Here is a 23078-nt window from a genome sequence, read left to right on the forward strand (position 1 = left end):
ATTTTAGTTGCGAGACGAGAGAAACTCTTCTTAATATTTTTATAATTTCACTTGCACTTATTCCAAATAAATAAAAACGATCACTTGTCATAATGACATCGTTAAAATATATCGCATTAACATGCACATTACAGGGACTACCTCTAATTCTAGTATGTAAATAATAAAAAGATAATCACTCCCGTGCAAATAAAAGAGACACGTATGTTTAATAAATCAAAATCGCTGTTATTCGCACGGGAGTGCTATAGCCAATAGCTCATAGCTTACTAGCTCGCGGTGGGACCAGTGCCTACCTCTAATTCTACTATGTAAATAATAAATATGTAAATAAACTCACTTTATTGACACCTTCAAACACGGTGGGCTCAAGACCCATCAAAATGTCAGTGTTTTCCATATCCAATATGCCACTATATTTTGCCATCCTTTTATATGATTCCTCCTCATGAAGATTGCGAGATTCCCTGTAGCTCAAAGTATCTTCATTAACATTTCTTTCAATATCAGTGTTCTCTTCTTTTTTAAATCTACGCTTTTTCCTCCTTTTATAATTCGTAAAAAAGTTATAAAAGGATGGTTCATTTTTCAGATTGATAGAAAATAAATGTGGCGAACGAGTTCTTCTTCTTCTTAGGCGAAGACTTCCCCAAAATCCAAGTTTTCGGGTATTCTGGCGTTTTGTTTGAACTGCACTAGTCTTAAGTTTACCAGAATTTTGAATTTCAACATCATTGACGTCGTTTGACTTTTTGGAAAGGTATTCATCGTTTTCGTCTACAGCCCGTATATCAAGAGTTTCTTCTTTTAAAAAATTGCTTAGTATTAGAAACTTATGGTTACAGTCATTCTCCTGTTTCGCATCTCGTGATGCTTGGTTTTCTTCAAGCGGCGTTCTGATATTTGCTGGTGCATTACTTCCATTCACTAGATCGGTAGAACTGTCTTCTACAACCTCAATTACAACACCATCAACCGATTTATTTCTAAACGCTTTACTGACAAGTGAATCAAGCCCTAAATCTACGTCACTTTTATTTTTGCGTTTTCGTTTCTTGCAAATGAACCTCTTATCATAATTGATTTTAAAATACTTTGATCCTTCTTTAACACTGTTAGTTATGGATTTCTTGATATCCAAGAAACGTTTCACATTGCGTTTGGCAAACCATAAATTTTTAGACAGTTTCGTGAAGGTATGTTCCTTGCTCTCTTGGGCACTTTGTACATATTTCAATATGGATTCAGATTTATCAAAATTGAAGTCGGTCTGTAAATCTGTATTTTGTATGTCTTCATTACTATCCGATTTCCCTGCGAAGCCTAAATTGTCATACAGAAATCGAAGTTCGTTTCCAGAAGTTTCGTATCTGTCTCTAGAATTACCATGTTGCCAATTGGCACTGCATGTATTATGTCTGACTTCAGATATTCTGTTAAAAGGCTGAAACATTTCCATGACAAGATATTCGAATGGTTTGTGTTTAATAGTAACTTTATGTTTGTTGTATGTATTATTCTCATCTTTTGCGGTAAGTAGTGTCATAATCTTAATTATTGCACCCAATTTGTCTTTGGGAAACGTTAAGCCATTAACTGTAACTACTTTATCTAAAATAATCATAGCAGCTTTTCTACTTTGGTCACAAGACATTATTTTTGCTTTATCTTCATTTTGATTAAAATTATCTGGCGTTATTTCATCATTGATATCAGTCTGATTCAATTTAAGTATAGCTTCGCTTTCGTTGATAGATTCTTCATCTACTTTAGATAGATTAAAATTATTATTGCAAAGTATTTCAATCATCCCTGATTTTGTGTAGTCTTTCTTCAAAAAATCACAACCCAAGAGTGGTGTTGATTCTTGATTACCATTCGTACATCTCGAATTCAAAAACACGCTACTGTTGCTTTTCTTGTTATGATTAGTCCGTGTGCCTTTTTCATCATCATTTATTTCGTGATCCTTGTCAATAGATTAATAGTAATTTAGATTACAAAATACGAATTACAATAGATTAATGCGATCTTCAAGCTACACAAAACTTTCATTGTATGTAGTACTTGTATTTTAGTTAAAACCTTGTCGGGTACAGTATTTATAATAGGGATTTCATAAAAGAGTTATGGATCTATGATAGTACTTACTTGCGTTCCCATGAGAGGTATATTATCATCACCGCCATCATCAGACTCGTCACTTGAATTGTCGTCAGACGCAAATCTAGGGGAAACCAATAAATCAGTTCAATTATAAGATAAGTGTCGCTTAGTATCAGCTTTACACTGACAATGATCAATTGATCACCTTTTTATTTATTTTCAGTACATTTTTTTATTTGTATAGGTATCTATTAAAACAAACGTCGAAACTAAAACTTTGGAAATAGTGACGTGATTTATCTTAGTATTAAGTCATCTTTTCATTTGTGGTTGTCACTTGATCTTGTTACTTACTTTTCTAAAGTCGCCATCAATAGAATTTGCGAATAATGCCAACAAACCTTGTAAAAATTCTCATTTCTAAAAAATGGAAATTACATCTACAATCGTCTTACTTTTCAAGGCTGACGTCGCTAAAATCTCCGTAGTCTTCAGGGGAGTAGCATATTGTGCAAAGCTGACCGATATCCATGAAACATCGAGCGCAGTAAACACCGGGACACGAGGGAGTTTCGCATCTGAAAAAGTAAAAGTGTCCGACAGTTTAACCAATCAAACAAATATTTATTCGTGATAAACTTAAAACTAACATGCTTATAATATAACATGCAATAATCATTGGTAGTCCTTACTCCATTTCCAAACTGCCTCACCAGGTTCTACCAGATATATTGTTCGAGGGAACTCCGATTCCGTTCTCTTCCACTGTCAAAAACCTCGGTATTGTTATGGACCAAACGCTTTCATGGGACCCTCAAGTCTCCGAAATAAGTCGTAAGATTTTTGCCTCTCTACATTCCCTCAAGCGTCTGCAGAACTTCCTCCCGCATCAGACTAAGGTTATGTTGGCTCAGTCTCTTTTACTTCCTCTTCTCGATTATGCCGATATTTCTTTTCTCGATCTAAGACAGGAACTGCTTGACAAACTTGAACGCCTCCAGAACGTGTGCATAAGATTTATATTCGGGCTAAAGAAATTCGACCATGTTTCCCTCTTTCGCAGTCAACTCAAGTGGCTTCCCATCCGCCGTCGCAGGGATCTGCATATTCTTTCTCTCCTATTTAATGTTCTGTTTAATCCTTCGTCTCCTCTTTATCTTTCACAAAAATTTAAATTTATGGCGGACGGTAGTGGCCATCGTCTACGTTCTAGTTCTAATCTTGCACTGGCAACACCTCATCATAAATCCCGTGCGTATAGTAAATCTTTTGCAGTGCGAGCGGTTCAACTTTGGAATGAGTTGCTTCCGTCCTTAAGGAAATCGCAGTCCGTTGCCTCGCTCAAGGGGCAGTTAAAAAAGCTGTGGCTATCGGAACATGGATGACTTGTTTGTAACTAGTTATAGATACTATATATAAATATATATTTATTTACTATATATATTGTTATATATTCTTTATATTTGATGTACCTTTTATTCCAATTTTATTTTATTATTTTTTGTTTTAGTCTCTTTTATATTTTTATGGGCTTTCCTATAAACTGTTGTACTAAGTGCTATATTTGTCTACCATTCTTCATCACATTTCACCTACTCAAAGGTTAGCTGGAAGAAATCCCTTAAAGGGATAAGTTCGCCTTTGTACTGTCTATCCTGTGTCATATTTGTGTTTTGTGTTTTGTACAATAAAGAGTTTATACATACATACATACATACATAATAAGTAAGTTTACCACGAAATGGTCCGACCTCAGCATAATGCTGACCCGGAAGACAGCGATGATCTTCCGACCAGACCGTTTGTGAGACTTCGGATGAAGTGGTCCACTAGTTAGGCAATAAAAGGACGATGATGATAATGGTACCTTTTCAGATGACGATCGAGATCTTCTTGCCGGTGTTTCGTACAACACAGGAGACAATGCGGTTCGGGTGGTCCCAATCTTAGCAAAGTCCGTAGACACTGACATCTAGGGCAAAATATTCCAATATGAAATTTTTAAAACATTTATCTACAGAAAGCTTAGGTAGAATCATAATCACGATGAATACAAATCTACAGGTCAGGCTACTAAACGGTGTACAGTCGAGTTCATAAATATGTGTACATTTCTTCACCTTAACTGGGTACAATAAGGTGAAAAAATATACACATACTTAACTGTACCATTTGCGAATCACTTATGCAGCTGCAGAGAAAAAGTACTCCATACGTCGAACTTTAGAAATGGTTTTCCATCGATTTTTCTCAGATATGTTCGTATTTATCGTGCTAGTTCTGTCAACGTTAGTGATTTTTAGAACAGAATAGAATGCATTTATTCGTTATAACAAACACACACACAAAAGAAACAAGTTACAAATAAGAAGACATAAATAAGAAGGTGTTACGAAATTTTTTACTGAAACTGATTGGAATGACATGGTAGTGAGTTTCCGTGAAGATACGATAAAAAAACAATTTGCACTACATCTGTACAGTCACCGGCTTAAATAAGTGATGATTTCTGTACCTTGTCACATTAACATCTTGTTTGATATGTTTTACGAAGTTGTCAAATGATTAAAAGCGCCATGGTACAGAAAACATCACTTATTTATGCCGGTGACTATACGATACGAACCTATTATGAAATTTAATGTGAGCGAAGAGTTTAAGTACGTACTTATCAAAAAAATTAACTACGTTAAATAATTATGAGCTATCGTATCCAGTAACTAATAATATAAAGTCAACAACTACATAAAAAACTAGTTTAATTTACTAAAATTGCTTACGGTAAACAATTATACAGCCAATTTCTAAACGTGTATTTCTCCTCCGACATGTGTTTGAATTGTCTGTGTAGTTTTCTTCTAGCGTATTTCAGGAAACAACCTGAAAAGAACCAGACTTTTATCGAGAAAGAAAAATTATGAACAGCAATAAGGCTAACATTGTATTGACCTGAATAACCTAACCACAAACTTTAAATTTTGAAAAAAAAACTCTCGAAGTAGTGGACCAATTTCCATCAAACATGGCTAAGTTCAAGTTTTTAATGGGGTGACAACGCGCATGTGACTCTGTTTGAGTTGCAGGCGTCCATAGGTTACGGTGACCGCTTTACATCAGGCGGGCCGTATACTTGTTTGCCACCGACGTAGTATAAAAAAAAAAAGAACACTCCCGACTAATTCAGCTTTCAAACAAGAAACAAACAAACAAACAATAATTTATTTGCAAAAAAACCGGCCAAGAGCGTGTCGGGCCACGCTCAGTGTAGGGTTCCGTAGTTTTCCGTATTTTTCTCAAAAACTACTGAACCTATCAAGTTCAAAACAATTTTCCTAGAAAGTCTTTATAAAGTTCTACTTTAGTGATTTTTTTCATATTTTTTATTAAACATATGGTTCAAAAGTTAGAAGGGGGAGGGGGAAACGCACTTTTTTTTTCCTTTAGGAGCGATTATTTCCGAAAATATTAATATTATCAAAAAACAATCTTAGTAAACCCTTATTCATTTTTAAATACCTATCCAACAATATATCACACGTTGGGGTTGGAATGAAAAAAAATATCAGCCCCCACTTTACATATAGCAGGGGTACCCTAATAAAACATTTTTTTCCATTTTTTATTTTTGCACTTTGTTGGCGTGATTGATATACATATTGGTACCAAATTTCAGCTTTCTAGTGCTAACGGTTACTGAGATTATCCGCGGACGGACGGACGTACGGACGGACGGACGGACGGACAGACAGACATTGCGAAACTATAAGGGTTCTTGTTGACTACGGAACCCTAAAAAAGGGTATGGTTTACAGAAAAACTTAATCTAAATCGGTTCATCCGTTCGGGAGCTACAATGCTACAGACGGACACATACACACAGACAGACCATACACACATAGAGAGACAGACACGTCACACAAACTAATACCGTCGTTTTTGCGTCTGGGGTTAAAAATTATTGGCGGCAAAAATGTGTACCCACCTTTCATCCTTTAGTAACAAATAAAACAATCTAGCTATGAAAAATAAACTCACTTCTCGTCCTAATAATGTGATAATAAAGCCAGACCGCTCTAGCCTTTGCTCGCTCCGGCTCGTAATGGCCTGAGATCACATGACGCAGTCGAAGACCATACGGCTCAAACAACGCTAGCAGCCACAACATCATAATGAGGGATCCTGTAGGGAGAATAGACATATTATGGTGTTTTATAGTAAAGCTGGAACAGTCTATGCTCGCTCCGGCTCGTAATGGCCTGAGATCACGTGACGCAGTCGAAGACCATACGGCTCAAACAGCGCTAGCAGCCACAACATCATAATGAGGGATCCTGTAGGGAGAATAGACATATTATGGTGTTTTATAGTAAAGCTGGAACAGTCTATGCTCGCTCCGGCTCGTAATGGCCTGAGATCACGTGACGCAGTCGAAGACCATACGGCTCAAACAGCGCTAGCAGCCACAACATCATAATGAGGGATCCTGTAGGGAGAATAGACATATTATGATGTTTTATAGTAAAGCTGGAACAGTCTTTGCTCGCTCCGGCTCGTAATGGCCTGAGATCACGTGACGCAGTCGAAGACCATATGGCTCAAACAGCGCTAGCAGCCACAACATCATAATGAGGGATCCTGTAGGGAGAATAGACATATTATTATGTTTTATAGTAAAGCTGGAACAGTCTATGCTCGCTCCGGCTCGTAATGGCCTGAGATCACGTGACGCAGTCGAAGGCCATATGGCTCGAACAGTGCTAGCAGCCACAACATCATAATGAGGGATCCTGTAGGGAGAATAGACATATTATGATGTTTTATAGTAAAGCTGGAACAGTCTATGCTCGCTCCGGCTCGTAATGGCCTGAGATTACGTGACGCAGTCGAAGACCATATGGCTCGAACAGTGTCAGAAGCCACAACAGCATAATGAGGGATCCTGTAGGGAGAATAGACATATTATGATGTTTTATAGTAAAGCTGGAACAGTCTATGCTCGCTCCGGCTCGTAATGGCCTGAGATTACGTGACGCAGTCGAAGACCATATGGCTCGAACAGTGTCAGAAGCCACAACAGCATAATGAGGGATCCTTTATTAGGGAGAATAGACATTAGACATTATTGATAATGATAATATAGTAAAGCTTGACCAGAGTTTTAAGCTTCACCCCGGCCCGTAATAGCCTGACATATCAACAGCTGACCGTGGACGTTGTTGGCATTACAAGGAGCATATTCAGGACCTTCATCAGCAACGACTTTAGGATATTATACCATCTTATAGTTTTGCAGATAAAACAATTGACTATAAGCAAGGACCATTTAATACTAGACTGATATAGCCCATACAAAAAAGCGTACCCCTGAAAAAAGCTTAGTTTTTGCTTTAAAACTAGATGGCGTTGTTTCGTAACCCGGGAGTGGAAAAAAACATATTTTCACACATATTTTTACTTGTTTTTATATTATACTATGAATAACTATCAAAAAACTTTATTTTAATATCAAAATATTGGCTCAAAACACAATTTTTACAAATTATATTTTTTGGTCGGCCTCGACGTAGTTGTGATCGCTTCGCTGGCTAAGTTTGTTCGCATGTTGTCTAATTATTGCCAAATAAAATGACTAGATGACGTTGGTGGACTAGGAAAATGTCACATCCGTTTCGTTGTTCATTAATATAATATACTTAGTGATAATAAACCTATATGTTGAGCTCAAATACGTTCAACAAAACGCAATCATTGTGCCAACAGATGTGACATCTGACATCAATGTCACATCACAAATGTCATTGTATGATTTATTGAATATTCATAATATATGGATATTAAATATTTTAGAATCGCAGCAGCAATGCGAGTAGAGATACAGAATTAATAACTGTATAAATTAATAATTGTATGACCAATGACCTCATACATAAAATTACCAGTTTAGGTGACAGAAGGCGAATCCAATTTGTAAACATTAAATGTGCTAAGGAAAAGAATCTTTCCGATTTTCAACGGGACACGGCTGAAGGGGCGAGCTGGTTTCGACTGCGCCCATGCATCTCAATTGTCCAGAAAGTTCATTCGAAGATCATTTTGCTTATAATAATCTGAGTAATCACAGTGAATGGTTTGACAGTATTTCAGCTAACATGTAGAGAGACTTGCTATCTTCGTCGGTCAGGCTTCGTCTTGGACACAACGCGGATAGTTAGGCCGCCAGGTGTGGCACTTAGGATTACGTTTTTATAATAAATTTATAATATTAGTATGGATTAATGATAGTTTGTATTGTTTTGGTAATATATTTTCTATTCGTATACTACTCGTTTGGTACTCGTATAAACCTAAACTGAGATAATAAATGAATAAAAGGAAATAATTAGTGAAACTCTGACATAATTAATAATTAATGAGACTAAATGCGTTTTCACATTATCCGATCCGATATCGGATGTAGGACTGATACCCCATACATTACAGGCGCTATCTTGGATTTTTTCCATTTAAATCCTTCCGACATCCGATATCGGATCGGATAATGTGAAAACGGACTAAGACAATAGATACCTTGTTAGTGTTATATACATAGATGCCTATGTATATCCCACCAAAAACATTCTGTAAAAAATAGCCGTCTCGATGGAGCTGCTTGTTTATCTCTAAAAAGTAATGAAATCTACATAAAGTTCCTTACTGCGATTTCTTTATTATTATAGTTAACTAGCCTTTGCCCGCGGCTTCGCTCGCGTTAAATTCTAAAATCTCTCCACAAATTTCCATCCTCCATTCTAAGGAAGTGGGGGGATATAAAAAGAGACAAAAAGTAGCCTATGTCACTTTCCATCCCTTCAACTATCTCCACTTAAAAAATCACGTCAATACGTCGCTCCGTTTTGCCGTGAAAGATGGACAAACAAACAGACACACACACTTTCCCATTTATAATATTAGTATGGATGTTGTGTGACTTGGCCGTTGAAGTGTAGCGGTGCTGGCGACAGATTGGTGCAATGGTGTTATGGAGCACCTGGTTATAAACTTCTTTATACCCTTGTGTATAAAGAAGTTTATAAGTTTCATATTCGATGGTCCGAGCTAAGGTTCGTAAAGCCATGAAGCCGAGCTGATAATCATTGTCGCTAAACGCCGATCGAAACGCAGTCTGAAGTGGGTGATAAACGTACGATACGAGCAGGTACCTATGCGTACTTATGGCTCGACGACCTTTTTAACCCCCGACGCAAAAACGACGGGGTGTTATAAGTTTGACGTGTCTGTCTGTCTGTCTGTCTGTCTGTCTGTTTGTCTGTCTGTGTGTGTGTCTGTCTGTGGCATCGTAGCTCCCGAACGGATGAACCGATTTCGATTTAGTTTTTTTCATTTGAAAGCTGTGTTAGTCGGGAGTGTTCTTAGCCATGTTTCATGAAAATCGGTCTACTAGGTCGCGGTCGGGGGTTTTTTCAAAATTTTAATTTTGTGGTTAGATTAGGTTATTCGATTGTGTGTCACCGTAAGTACGCGTAAAAACCGCTGCGCATAGTAGTCGACCATCCAACGCGTACTTGCTCGTACGCCTATCACCCACTTGACGTCGCGCCAACACTTTATGGAAAAAGCGGGTTTTCGACAACTACCAATAAGATTTTAGACATTCAAAAATCTTCAATAATACTCAACTGTTTCGGTCGCACTCGTTCAAATATAGGATAGGATTGGTATGAGCGAGACGGTCAGGAGATTGATTGTCAACATGATATCTATCATAAAAACCGTTCGAAATGGCCTCATTAAAATCTAAATTTTAAATATATTGAAAGTAATATTACTAATCATTGACGTCACGCTCAAAATGAAAGAGATAGAAAATTTGACAGTATGGTACTCTTTTGCATGATTGTCATAATTCAAAATAAGAACGATGGCTTGCGTTGTAAACAGGGACTGAAACATGACACGGGCCCCTAGCGTCATCTATATACTTTTCAGTGAATCACTTGTAATGCCGTTGAACTACCGCGTGCGTATTTTAAAAAAAAAAAAAGACATTTTTATTCAAATGACACTCTTAGTGACATCTAGTGACATAGATTTACGGCTGCCAACGGGGTACGGTATTTAGTATGGACTCTGCTGGTCCTTTATAATCGTCCTTGCTATAAGCATACCAATTCTCTTATGAACGGCGGATGCTGATATTGCTGATTAGGCAGATTCAGCTCAGACTCAGCTTTCCAGTAGAGACTAGCAGTAATACAAGACCTAAACTAGCTTATACCACAAGAGCTGCTCATGTAGCTTATAGATAAATGTATGATGAAAAATTTCGCTGACTTGGTTGAAGTTTTAGTGGCTCGGTGTCCGTGAGTCTCAGCTAAGGAAGTAATTTTCCATTTCTAAATTTATTCTAAGCATAAAAAAAATCTTTATTTCAGACCAAAGTCCATACAGTGAGCAAATACATTTTTAAAAACTTATTCTAATTAAATTATTTAATAGTTAACATTTATGTACTGGACAAAAAGCTGAGTGCCTTGGTAACAGCAGAGAAAATAGAATGTAACAGCCACATACACACAGTTATATGTGTAGGTGGCCACCACCGAGTGCATTCTAGTCCAGTGTATGAGGAGCTGACTATCCCAGCGATCACCGGCTGCCACGCAGGCGGCACAAAGATGCCGCGCACCGCGCGCGCAGCATGGCCTGGAAACCATCTACGTGCGCATGCGCGAACATTCCCGATGCACTAAACCAGCGCGGCAGCCGCAACAGCGCCCTGAACGCATTGTTATACAGGTTATACTGGACGCGGAGGTCACCCAGCGCCCTCTGCGTACAGCATCGATTGCATATTTTTCTGCTTGTCAAAAACCTAAATTTAAGATAATGACATACCAATCTGCGCATATCGCCGAAGATCCGGTGGATGTGGATTAGGCAGGCAGCTGACCGTCGAGGTAGTAGGCATGACGAGGGGCACACTCAAGGCCTCCAGCAGTAAGCGGACCGTCGCAGCCAGAGGACCTGAACCCGATACTAGAATCCTCTCTGTGCGGTTTGGAGCTGAAAACGAAAACTGCATATTTAGGTGAAGAAGTTGTCAATGTTTCCAGAACTTTCATATAAGCGTTTCTTCAAAAGTCTCACGTTGAAATCCAGCCAAGGAACTGGACATTTATAAAAATATAATAAAGGATGTAGTTGGCTATCATATACTTTCATATGTATGGGGAGATTAATAATTCAGTCTTAGAACAAGCTTACGTGTGTTAATATTTACTCTTTAGTACAATCAAAGACATACGTAACTCCGTATAGAAGGATAAAATCTAAGAAAAAAACGTACCTCAAAGGGCCCAAAGCCCTAGAGAAAAAGGTACGGTAGCCTAGATGGCGTTACACCTTTGGGGAACGCTCGGCTAGATGGCGCTAATATTAATATTTGACTTTTTAACACATATCAAGCTAAGAATATTAAGAATATGAGCCAAATTGGCAAAACTGAGGTTCAAAAGTTTTAAGCTTATGTCGAGAGATGGCAGTCTGTGGACTGTGATTACACATTTAACTTTGACAGGAACTCTCTATAATACTCGATCCTCTTTGGTACAATTAAAATATTTTATTCTATTCTATTCGTCTCAATACATATTTTACATGGCGCAGTCGGTAGGATCCGAAAATTTGCTCCCAAAGGGAATCTGGTTTGTATTGAACAAATTGGATTGATTTGTATGTAGTTATTCCAAATCAGATTCCCTTTAAAAATAAATTCATATTTTACATTGGCCACCAGGCAGTTTAGCACACCATAAATTTATCGTAACTTCAAGTATAGACACGCATGTTGTGCTAAACCGCCATGTATAGTCCTCACTTGCAAGGCTCGCCATGGAACCAAAGGTTCATAAGCATCTAATAACACTATTTGGACTAACATAGGTACTTATATTCTAAGGTTAGCTGGAAGAGATCCCTTAAAGGTCCTTAGCTCGCCTTTGTACATATCCATTGTAATTATTCAGTGTACTTTTAATTTGTTCTGTGCATTAAAGTGTTTAGTACTACTACTAATCCTACTACTATTCCTAATTTCTTAAAATTGGGTTTGCTCTCAAAAAAATCTTACGTTCAAAGTTTTTCTTCTCGCCATGGAACCGCACATTCATGAGGACCCAGTAAAGACTGTAGTCAGCTACCATATGGATCATCAGCTTTAGTGTTGTGATGATCATGAACACTATGGATCTGGTTAGGTACATCCGCTCTGAAGGGAGCAAGCGGATTGATGAGGTCTGAAAAAGCAGGATTTAATTAGATACTAAGATATAAATTGAAATAGATATCATACACGAAAGAAAAAACGACAAGGCCCACTGGTGGCCGAGCCGGGAATCGAACCCGGGTCTTCAGCTTACGCGGCTAACGTCTTCACCACTAGACCACCCGCCCGCCGCGGTACCCGACGAAATTTTTCTAGTGTATGTTTTCTCTGATAAGGCTAGGCGCCTTTTGACTTATAGATTAAGGAAACCTATATCTAAAAGAATGTATGGGCACTGTTTTTTTTAAAGGATATATTTAAATAAGGATAATGGGTTTAATTGTGGTATAGGTTTAAGTGTGGTGTCCCTTTCCGACGTAATGGTGTGATAGAAAGGAACAAACGAACTTTATCGGCATGATAAATTTAGTAAACGTTTATGAATAAGGGGGGGCAAGTAATTACCGCAACGTATTTCGCCCTCTCCCTAGTGTTCAAAGGCAAAACGGTTTCTCTTCCCTGCCTCTGTCTCTTCAGGTCAAGTTCGCGAAGCTCTTTCGTGACGTAGCGGTTGTCAAACCGGGACCGAGTTTTGAACATGTGGAGATAATATTTTGCTCTGAAAAAAATAATATAGGTTGTTATATTATAAGTACTTGCCGCAATAACAAGTGGAGATTGATATTGGGGGACACCTTACACAGATTAACCTAACCCCAAACTAAGTTATAATAACTATGTTATAATACTATCCTTTTATCTCACTGGGTCTCCAGTAGCATAAAAGGGATAGCAATATGATTTCAGTCTGAAGTTAGAATTGCAGCGAGCATAAGTAACTATGCTGATACGCAATAATGTGTTATCCCACATGCATTTTGCAATAAGATGTCAACTCAAAAATTTGACGATTAAAGTTGACGTTTTATTGCAAAATTCATGTGGAATAACACATTATTGCGTATTAGCATCCAGTTGCCATTGTTAGTGTACGCTCGTATTGGGCGTGCAGGCAGGGACGGGGCGTGCGGTGTGCAAATCAAACAAAGCTCATGCAAGTGTCCTGAGTCGACGCTGCATAATAATAAAAAATAATTGAGTAAAATGGGCATCAGGAACAGGCCGGTGAGCGCGCACCACGACAGCCAGGCCAGCAGCGTGTCGGCGCGGTTCCGCAGCTCGGTGACGACGCCGGCGGCCGCTTTACTGACGGGCTGGCTGCCCTGCCAGCATACTGCTATCTCTGTCATTCTTACATATATGCCCGAAGGGCATATGACACGCGTTTCCTACCTATAGTGCTATCTCTGTCGGTCCTAATTATATGACCTCGTGGCATATGAGACGCGGTTCCCACCTATATTGGCATGTATCCCGCTCTTGCACATGTCAGGCAACTCTCCCGCTCTTGTGGCTGGCTCTGTGTGTGTGTGTGCGGACATGTCGCGGTCACCTCAGTATAATGAGCATCAGGAACAGGCCGGTGAGCGCGGAAGTCCACGACAGCCAGGCCAGCAGCGTGTCGGCGCGGTTCCGCAGCTCGGTGACGACGCCGGCGGCCGCTTGGCTCACGGGCTGGCTGCCCTGTCAGCATATTGCTATTTCTGTCATTCTTACATATATGCCCGAAGGGCATGTGACACGCGTTTCCCACCTATAGTGCTATCTCTGTCGCTCCTAATTATATGCCCTCGTGGCATATGAGATGCGTTTCCCACCCATAGTGCTATCTCTGTCGCTCCTAATTATATGCCCTCGTGGCATATGAGACGCGTTTTCCACCTATATTGGCATGTAACCCGCTCTTGCACATGTCAGGCAACTCTCCCGCTCTTGTGGCTGGCTCTGTGTGTGTGTGTGTGTGCGGTCATGTCGCGGTCACCTTAGTATAATGAGCATCAGGAACAGGCCGGTGAGCGCGCAGGTCCACGACAGCCAGGCCAGCAGCGTGTCAGCGCGGTTCCGCAGCTCGGTGACAACGCCGGCGGCCGCTTGGCTGACGGGCTGGCTGCCGTTGCAGTATGCGTGGGAGCGGCGGATGTGGATGTTAGTCGCGAGGAGGGATTGGAGGCGCGTGGTGTAGTCTGTTAGTTCTGGAACAATAGGTACATTATGTAGCATAAAGTATACTATTAGAGTGGATAGGTTTTTTTTATACTACGTCGGTGGCAAACAAGCATACGGTCCGCCTGATGGAAAGCGGTCACCGTCACCTTCAGACGCTTGCAACTCAAGGAGTGTCACGTGCGCGTTGCCAATCCATTAGAAACTTGTACACTCCTTTTTGCTAATAATTTACTTTTTTTGTAAATGAGTATACTTATTAAAACCCAGAGGAACCCTTAAAGCTCGGCCACACATGCGCGTTTTGATAGCGGAGCGGTAGCAGAGCGTCAGCGGAGCGCAACGATAGCGGTGCGCCGGACGAACGCTAGCGTTGCGCCCAGCGGACGCCGGCGGGAACTAACGAGCGCGGATTGCGAGCGGAATGCGCGCGGATTGCGAGCGGAATGCCAGCTATCATTGCGCTCCGCTAACGCTACGCTATCAAAACGCTTTATGTGTGACGGAGGCTTTAAAGTTGCGCCTATAACAAAGCAAGTAAGGGCGAAGCGCTTCACGTGGTACGGTCATGTGATGCGAAGGGATGAAAGTCTTTGGTACGTGACGAGTATTACAGATGGATGTGGAAGGAGGAATTCGTAGAGGAAAGCCGAAGAAAAGGTAGATGGATTGTTTGAGAGATGCTATGACTGATGAGATGACGTCCGATAGTGAGGTATGGAAGAAAAGGACATACTGCGCCGATCCCAAGCAATCGGGATAAGGGCAAGCGAACGATAATGATGTAGCATAAAGTATACTTTTTCAAGGTTTGGTACATCGGATAGCTTGCACGGGTGCACGGAGAAGCCAAACACGTGTCTGTGAAATAAATTTCGCCGTATGCGCTTGATGAGGATGTAAAAATCTCCAACAAACTTCGAACTTCAGATTAAAGAACACATCAGCTTGGACAGTCATCACAGTCAGTCTCCCAGAGCCCAGAATTTCCAATGCCACTATTCCCACTCATTTGACAGTTCTCCTACTTTAGAAAAAGTGACCAATATAGGTACTATCGATGTAAGAAGCTGACAAAATTTGACAAATGACTCACTTTTCTTAACAATACCAACGACGCTACCCTTCGCAAACTCTCCAACAACGCAAATCGGCTCTTCAAACTGCTGGTACACAGCTTGGACAACCACTTTCCAATCCCATTGATTTGAGAGTTCCTTTCATTTCCTTAGAAAAACTGACCAACGCAACTATCCTATAGATATAAGAAGCTTTTCGGTAAAGGAAAACATCGTAAGGAAACCGGACTAATCCCAATAAGGCCAAGTTAGCCCTTTGGGTTGGAACATCAGATAGCAGTCGCTTCGTAAAACTAGTGCTTACGACAAAGCTTGGAAATTAGTTATCAAAGCGGAACCCAGGCTCTCATGAGCCAAGGTGGCTGCCGGGATAACGAGGAGGACGAGAGCTTATAATTTTAAGTTAAAATTTCACAAAGGACTTGGACTTACTTTTCTTAACAGTAGCCACGATGCTACCCTTCGCAAAATCTCCAACAACGCAAATCGGCTCTTCAAACTGCTGGTTAAAGCACACAGCTTGGACGACCAGTTTCCAATCCCACTGATTTGAGAGTTCCGGGAATTCCTTATGACAATCCTTTGTTCCCTGTTCTAGGATTTTGGTGCAGTGCTCGTATGGCGATCCTAGTTTCTCGTTGCAGGTTAGCTCGATGGAATTCAACCAGGATAGGGAAGATTGGAAGACGTGAGCTGTGTGGCAGAAAGAAAATGTTACGTTAAAATTAAAAACGGTTTAAAAATTGTAGTTAATACCTACAGTTAAGTAGTTTTTGAAGCCTTTTCATTTCATTTAATTTATTCATCATTAGCATTAGGTACCGATTGAGATGTTTTTTTCTGATTGAGATGAAATTTCTCACACAAACTTAATGAATGAATGTAAATTGGATGACACGGAGTTTGATTTTCCCTATCTGTTGTGACACACTTAGAATTTTTAGTGGGTATTGTCTTGATAGTTCGTGATAAAAAAGTAGTCAGCAGTAAAATAGTGTAACGAAAATTATTTTTTCGATAAAATTCATTCCAAAAACCGCCTTAAAAAAAGCGTGTTACAAAACACGGAGAAACTAAAAAGCCACAAATAATAAACCTTTGAATTCAGATTTCTTATCGGATTGCAATAATCTAAACATCCAAATTATAAACAAATCAATTATTTTTGTAGTCGGTACCAGACCTGTTCGTCGCCTTGCTATTTCCTGTTTGCCCCACCCAACCATACGCAGGCTGGCCCCGACTCCAAAAATAATTGATTTGTTTATAATTTGGATGTTTAGATTATTGCAATCCGATAAGAAATCTGAATTCGAAGGTTTATTATTTTTGGCTTTTTAGTTTCTCCGTGTTTTGTAACACGCTTTTTTTGAAGGCGGTTTTATTTTTTGTTAAAAAGTTAATTTATTTGTTGATTTTTAGTGGTTCCTAGTGATATTATAATGTATCAGTCCGAATATGTGTACAGTAGTGAAAGAATTATCCTTTAACTCCTAACCGGTTGAGGAGTTGACCTTCCATCATCAGCTCAGCCACATAAAATTATTACCATCAGGCGTAAATACTGGTGTACCTTTGAAAAATACACTAAGAACATTACATGTGCCTATAACATTTGAAGAGTTCCCTCGATTTCTCCAAGATCCCATCATCAGACCCCGACTTGGTGCCAATGGGACCATCTCGGGGTTAGACCCGTTCGATCAAAAAAAAATTTTGAAAATCGGTCCACGATCCTCGGAAATATCGAGTACCTAACATACATACAAAAAAAAAAAAATTCAGTCGAATTGAGAACTCCTCCTCCTTTTTTGAAGTCGGTTAAAAAAGCAGATGGCCGGATGACCTGGATACATTCTACCCAAAATGGTGGGGAAACGCCCATTCTGACAGTGTCGAGCAGAAAATGCGAGGTGTGACCTTTGTAAAGCAGTGGGGAATCCAATGATTAAGAAAGAAAGAAAGAATAGTTATTTGTTATACAAGGGGGCAAAGTCGTATTTTAACGCAGAGTGTGAAATTGAAAAACGAGCAAGTGAAAGGATTCTATAGTTGAACCACGAGCGAAGCGAGTGGTTCGAGAATAGAATCCTGAACTTGCGACTTTTTAACACACGAGAAGTAAAATACATTTGCACCCGAGTGTAACACAAAACTTTTCCGCTCACTATAGCGAGGAAACTACAACGCAAAAAATGCGTTTATCACTGCTTCCATCAGTAGTTCCACAGGTGGTAAATCATCTTTATTACTAGATTCACCTACTTTTATCAATTTTAAAGCAGTTAATGTGACTTTATTCAAGGTCAAATTGCTTGACCCACTAGTGGATAAAATGCGTTTTTACCCGCTGGTATTAAAGGACAGAACACGTGTTTCCGAGCTAGTGAGGAGAAAACGTTTATTTGGAGTATAAATTAAAAAGGGAACTCACCTATACTCATAGCCAGTCGATGTATCTTCACCATCAAATCCTTCATCTTCGTAGCCAAGTATTCGATCTTCTCTATAGTTCCATTCATCGTCTCTTTCACCAAATTCAACGGGCTTTCCTTGGATTCCCTGATCTCTTTGACACTGGATTTTATGTGTTCCTGTAGAAATGAATAAAAGTGAATTGTTAAGTATTTTGAAACAACAATTGTAAAGTTTCACATTATATGAAAGGTTTGTTATCTAAATATGTTTTCAATACAGATGGTGAGAAGTGGGTCATTATTAGGGACCGGCCACATCTAAGAGACGCATGTCCGAAGGTGCGGAACGGACGTCCGCGCCACGCCACCTCAATGTAATTCAAAAAACGTCTCCTCAGTACATTTTGTATAGGAAGGACGTAAGACGCGCCCCAGGCGGCGTGGCGGCGGCGAGGCGCGCGCCGCGCCGCTTGGCGGCGCGTCTTATTACGTCCTTCCTATACAAAATGTATATACTGAGGAGACGTTTTTTGAATTACATTGAGGTGGTGTGGCGCGGACGTCCGCTGGCTTAGTCAGGTCAAAACTTCGGAGGGCCATCTGTACTACTGAAAAACGTCGTGCGATACACGTGCGAAAAGGAAACTTAATTTATCGCCACTCGTTCCGAGCTTCCTCTTTTTTGCACTTCTATCGTAATGTACTATTGCTAAGCTTAATTTCATCTATGTTATAAGACGGAACGTAATACGCGCATAACACCTCGGGAGTCGCAGGCGTCCAAGCTTCAAGGACTGCTTACCGTCAGGCAGGCCGTATGCTTGTTTGCCATCGACAAAGTACGCAAGCAAGCAACGAGTGTAGAAATTCTCAGGATAAACGTCGCAACAATACAACTGGTTGTATCGATTTACTGCACAATTTACCTGCTTACCTACTGCTATCTAACTAGGTATTTCAGTGCGCCCCACGCGAATGGGGGTGCCTGCCCAACTGGCGCCCAAACTGCATGCGGCCAGTAGGCCGCCCGCCGGGGTGTACGTGGTGGAATGCTTATAGTGACCCTGCGACACTCCACCCAAGGCGGAGACGGAATTCGTTGGTGGTTTTAGACGGTAGTCCTACATTGGTTAGTCCGTCATCGCCACTGGTCCCCCGGACAAGGTGGCATGCGTAAATGCATTTCCCCAACGTTAAAAAAAAAAAAAAAAAAAAAAAAAAAAGGTATTTCAGTGCGTACACTAAGGCCTGCTTTTCCTTAGGGCATTTTCAAAAATTGGGACCCAAGGTAAATAAATATTATAGGATATTTTCTTACACAGATTGACTGAGTCCCAAGGTAAGCTCAAGAAGGCTTGTGGTGTTCAACTCAACAACAACTCGACAACGATATATATATATATATATATATATATATATATATATATATATATATATATATATATATATATACTTATATACATAGAAAACATCCATCCACCCGGATTCGAACCCAGGACCGCGGCTTAGCGGGCAGGGTCACTGCCGACTACGCCAGACCGGTCGTCAAAATGAGTGAAAGTTGTTAACAAAAATTCAACTCGGTGTCAGTTTTGTGACGACAATTAAGCATGTAATTTCAATAAAATATTGCTTTTGTGTTAATCACATAAACTATAAGCAATAATCTACATGTAGAACATAAAAAAATGGTTTTAGATCAATTTTATTTTTAATTGTCGTCAGAAAACTGACACGAGTTAATTTTTGTTAACAACTGTCACTAATTTTGGGTCGCAATTTCTGAAAATGCCCCTAATCGAAACATAAGATATACCTATGTACAGTTGCCTTCAAATATATCAGAGCTATCACATAATATCGGAACATCGCCTCTATTGTCAAAACTTTTGGGAGCTCCGATATCTAATGGCGACGGTGGGTACTTTACAAGCAAAGTTACAAAATTTTATTTTCATGAGGTTAATGAATGCTTCATTCAAGACAAATAGAAGTCAACCACCTCACCCTTCACTTAATTCCTACGCGTTCTGAATAAAATCCAAAATTTCTATAGCATATATACCGGGTGAAACAAAATTGGTAATACAAAATAATATTTTCTGGATCTATTCATGATTACGATCAACTTTTACTATGGGACTTATATCGAATTCGGCAAAAAAAATGAGTAAATTCTGGTATCGAGTTCATTAATATGTATGCAAATTTGCAAGGAATTAGTATGGAGAAATGGGTACATAATAATGAATCATATCAAAAGTTGGGTTCATAATTTGTATGAAGATGTAGATTTTGAAGTCATGTTTTCGAAGATGGTCCCATAGTAAAAGTTGGCTGTAGTCATGAGTAGATCCAGAAAATATTATTTTGTATTACCAATTTTGTTTCACCCGGTATAAATTTTACCACTCTCACAAATATGTATACACTTTATGTAGCTCACCTAGGCGGATTTTGTATATATTATTGTGATAAAGTACACTGACGTCACTGACCTCAGGTCATGAACCTTTTAAGTGGTGTTGATATTTATTAGTCTACTTTGAGTAGGTATTATTTATGTACGACTGTTACAATTGATACAATTGCTTTATGGGAAAATAGATAATTTTCTTTGTTTGCAAGACTACTTAGTCCGTTAAATTGAGGAAAATATTTATGCTGTACTAGGTACAGATCGAGCACTAGATTTTGTTATAAGTTAAAACTTATTACCTGCTGCTTTTGCCCAAGACTAACTAAGTTAGTAGTTATGTTTTTTTTCAATAACTTTTTCTCCCTTTCACACCCTTAAAGGGTGATTTCTGGAATAAAAGCTACCCTATATCCTTCTCCAGGAATCTGGAATACTAATCTCCGCCAGGGGCGGCTCACTCCGCGATTCTATCGCCGCGCTACAAGTACATGCTGGCGAACGCGAGTTCGCGGCCTAATCAGGGGTGGTGCGCGTTCTCACTGAACGCACGTTCGTACTTTCTATTGTTACTTTACGTAGCGAGTTTTTTTTAAGGTTCATATGTGATGTCCGCATGTGGAATGATTAATAATGCTTAGTTAAATAGACATCGTGAATATATCTTCTATTGATTAAGTCACACAAAAAAGTTCAATAAGGCTTGTGATGTTGGGACTTGAACAAAAATATATAAATACTGTATATAATATATCTAGAGTACCCAATACTTGACTACAATAGTATAATATTTTACCTGAGTATTAATTCGTTTTAATCCATAGGCAACCCTATCGTCCGACGCTGCCCACGTGCGGCTCGTTTCTTTGTTAGAATTTTGTAGGCATTTAAAAAGGCGGCATTTCGTGAACATCAAAGCAGTGAGCCTTCTGTACTTGTACTATTATATATTCTGTGTCTCCGCATAGGTACTAAAGTTAGTTCATATCACATATTATGAGATTATGACCGGCGCACGGAATTCATCTGGGCGGCAAACTAGCAGACAAGTCGCCTGATGGTAAGCGATCACTGTCGCTCATAGACACCCGAAACACAAGAAGGGTTGAAGGTGCGTTGCCGGGCTTTAAGATAGGATCAAATGAAGGTATTAGAGACATACCTGCCCACAAGCCAAGGAACCAGACAGATTATCCAAGTTCTTCAGAGTGTTGGTCGCCGGCCCAGTGAGTATGAGGACCAGCGCATAGCAGGCCAGGGTGTAACGGCCGACGCGGGAGAAGAGGCCGGGTATTAGCAGGAGGAAGAGGCATCTGAAATCGTAACAACCTTTTACCTTCACTAGCTCGCAGTGGCGGCTGGTGAAAATTTCTGCTAGGCAACACTGAGCAAAAAGAAACCTACCTTAACATTAGGTACTTTACTAGTAATCAATTTTAGGCAAGCCGGTGGGAATGGGCTTGTATGGACCAGCCGCTGCTGCTAGCTCGGAAACACGTGTTTTATCCTTTGAGGACAGAGGGTAAAAACGCATTTTATCCACTAGTGGATAAAGTAATTTGACCTTCAATATAGTCAAGTTTTCTGCTTTAAAATTGATAAAATTGGGTGAATCTAGTGATCAAGATGATTTACCACTGGAATTACTGTAGTGAGGGGAAAAGTTTTGTGTTACACACCATATGTATTTTACTTCCTGTGTGTTGAAAAACCGCCAAGTTCAGGATTTTATACTTGCTTCGCGTGTGGTTCTACATATAAAATCCTTTGACTTGCTCGCTTTTCAATTATGCTATATATATCGCTGATGTATATTCTAAAATTTAAATGAAATAAATATGAAGAGCTGACCTGGCTGTTGGACTGAAACCGATGCCCAACGTTATAGCCACAGCAATAACCCAACCCAATACAGTCCAAGCGGACAATTGGCTAACGAAGACAGTGCACAGAAAATACGTCAAAATCCCCGCGACGATACCAATCACAATTCTAAAAACATAACTCGAGTTTTCCCTCAGAAAAGTGCACGAATTCGCAAGTCTCGAACCCTCAGGGCACAACTTTCTATAAAATTGTTCGAATTTCTTCTGCGAATCTTTCTGGTACACCGTCCATTTTTGATATAAAGTGCTCCGCAGCTCTGCCTTGGAATTTATCGAATTTATTTTCTCCCTTTCATATTTCAGTCTATATTTTTCTATAGTTCGAGCTTTCCAGAGGAGAGCGAGGTACGCCATTTTGGAAGATTTTTATGCTCATTTGATATAATATTTGTTACGAGACTTCATTATTCTAAAATTTAACCATTTCGCTTCCTGAATGACAGAATATTTTATTTTCTTTTTGAGAGTTTTTGCTTGTTTACCAAGAAGGATTTCATAGAATGTCCTTCTTGTTAAGTGCCCTTTAAAAAGTTTTTATATGTAACGAAAGTATAGAACAGACCACAGGCCATGTACAGACAACAAAAAATCTTTAACTTTTTTCGTATAATTATGTAAAAGCAGTGCCAATGTAATTAAATGCAATAAAATGAGAGCAATATGCCGGTAAATATTCAGTGAGGTCCGTGCTAAATCCAACAACTTGTACACCACAGTCCACACCGTTGACAAACTCCTAGGTAGTATATTTTACTGCAGAAGCAAAACGTTGCTATTAACATTTTTGTAGGCGCTTCATCCGTATCCAAAAACTTGTAAAATAATTTTCTTGTACTAGTAAGCTAT

At 39.6% G+C, this 23078-nt stretch overlaps 2 protein-coding genes across 3 annotated transcripts in view; both read right to left on the reverse strand.

Annotated features, from left to right (window-relative positions):
- The window catches only part of LOC125238278, a 36423-nt gene extending 34835 nt beyond the window's left edge, over positions 1 to 1588 (reverse strand). For both annotated transcript variants that reach the window (XM_048145564.1, XM_048145566.1), the window contains exon 1: positions 341 to 1588. In XM_048145564.1, the coding sequence (XP_048001521.1) occupies positions 341 to 1546 (1206 nt within the window). In that variant the 5' untranslated portion in view covers positions 1547 to 1588. The remainder of the gene's footprint in view (positions 1 to 340) is intronic.
- LOC125238213 (DC-STAMP domain-containing protein 2-like) lies at positions 1555 to 22586 on the reverse strand. The gene is made up of 16 exons (XM_048145487.1): positions 22582 to 22586; positions 22198 to 22338; positions 21509 to 21659; positions 17948 to 18107; positions 15946 to 16206; positions 14253 to 14463; positions 12836 to 12989; positions 12236 to 12401; positions 11002 to 11169; positions 6142 to 6285; positions 4887 to 4986; positions 3974 to 4078; positions 2562 to 2684; positions 2152 to 2227; positions 1769 to 1969; positions 1555 to 1572 (listed from the first exon to the last, which is right to left on the reverse strand). Exons 1-16 carry the CDS (start codon positions 22584 to 22586, stop codon positions 1555 to 1557), a joined length of 2184 nt encoding a protein of 727 aa, XP_048001444.1.
- Positions 22587 to 23078: the final 492 nt, after the last annotated feature.

This window comes from Leguminivora glycinivorella, chromosome 23, assembly GCF_023078275.1.
Source record: "Leguminivora glycinivorella isolate SPB_JAAS2020 chromosome 23, LegGlyc_1.1, whole genome shotgun sequence".
Classification (NCBI taxonomy): Eukaryota; Metazoa; Arthropoda; class Insecta; order Lepidoptera; family Tortricidae; genus Leguminivora; species Leguminivora glycinivorella.

Bases quoted from the DNA above. Each gene is read 5' to 3' on its own strand.
- LOC125238213 (XM_048145487.1), bottom strand. The intron at 11,170-12,235 runs GTAAGATTTTTT...TTTCGTTTTCAG, and splicing joins CGAGAAGAAAAACTTTGAAC to CTCCAAACCGCACAGAGAGG. The intron at 4,079-4,886 runs GTAAGCAATTTT...ATTTTGCCCTAG, and splicing joins TGGCTGTATAATTGTTTACC to ATGTCAGTGTCTACGGACTT.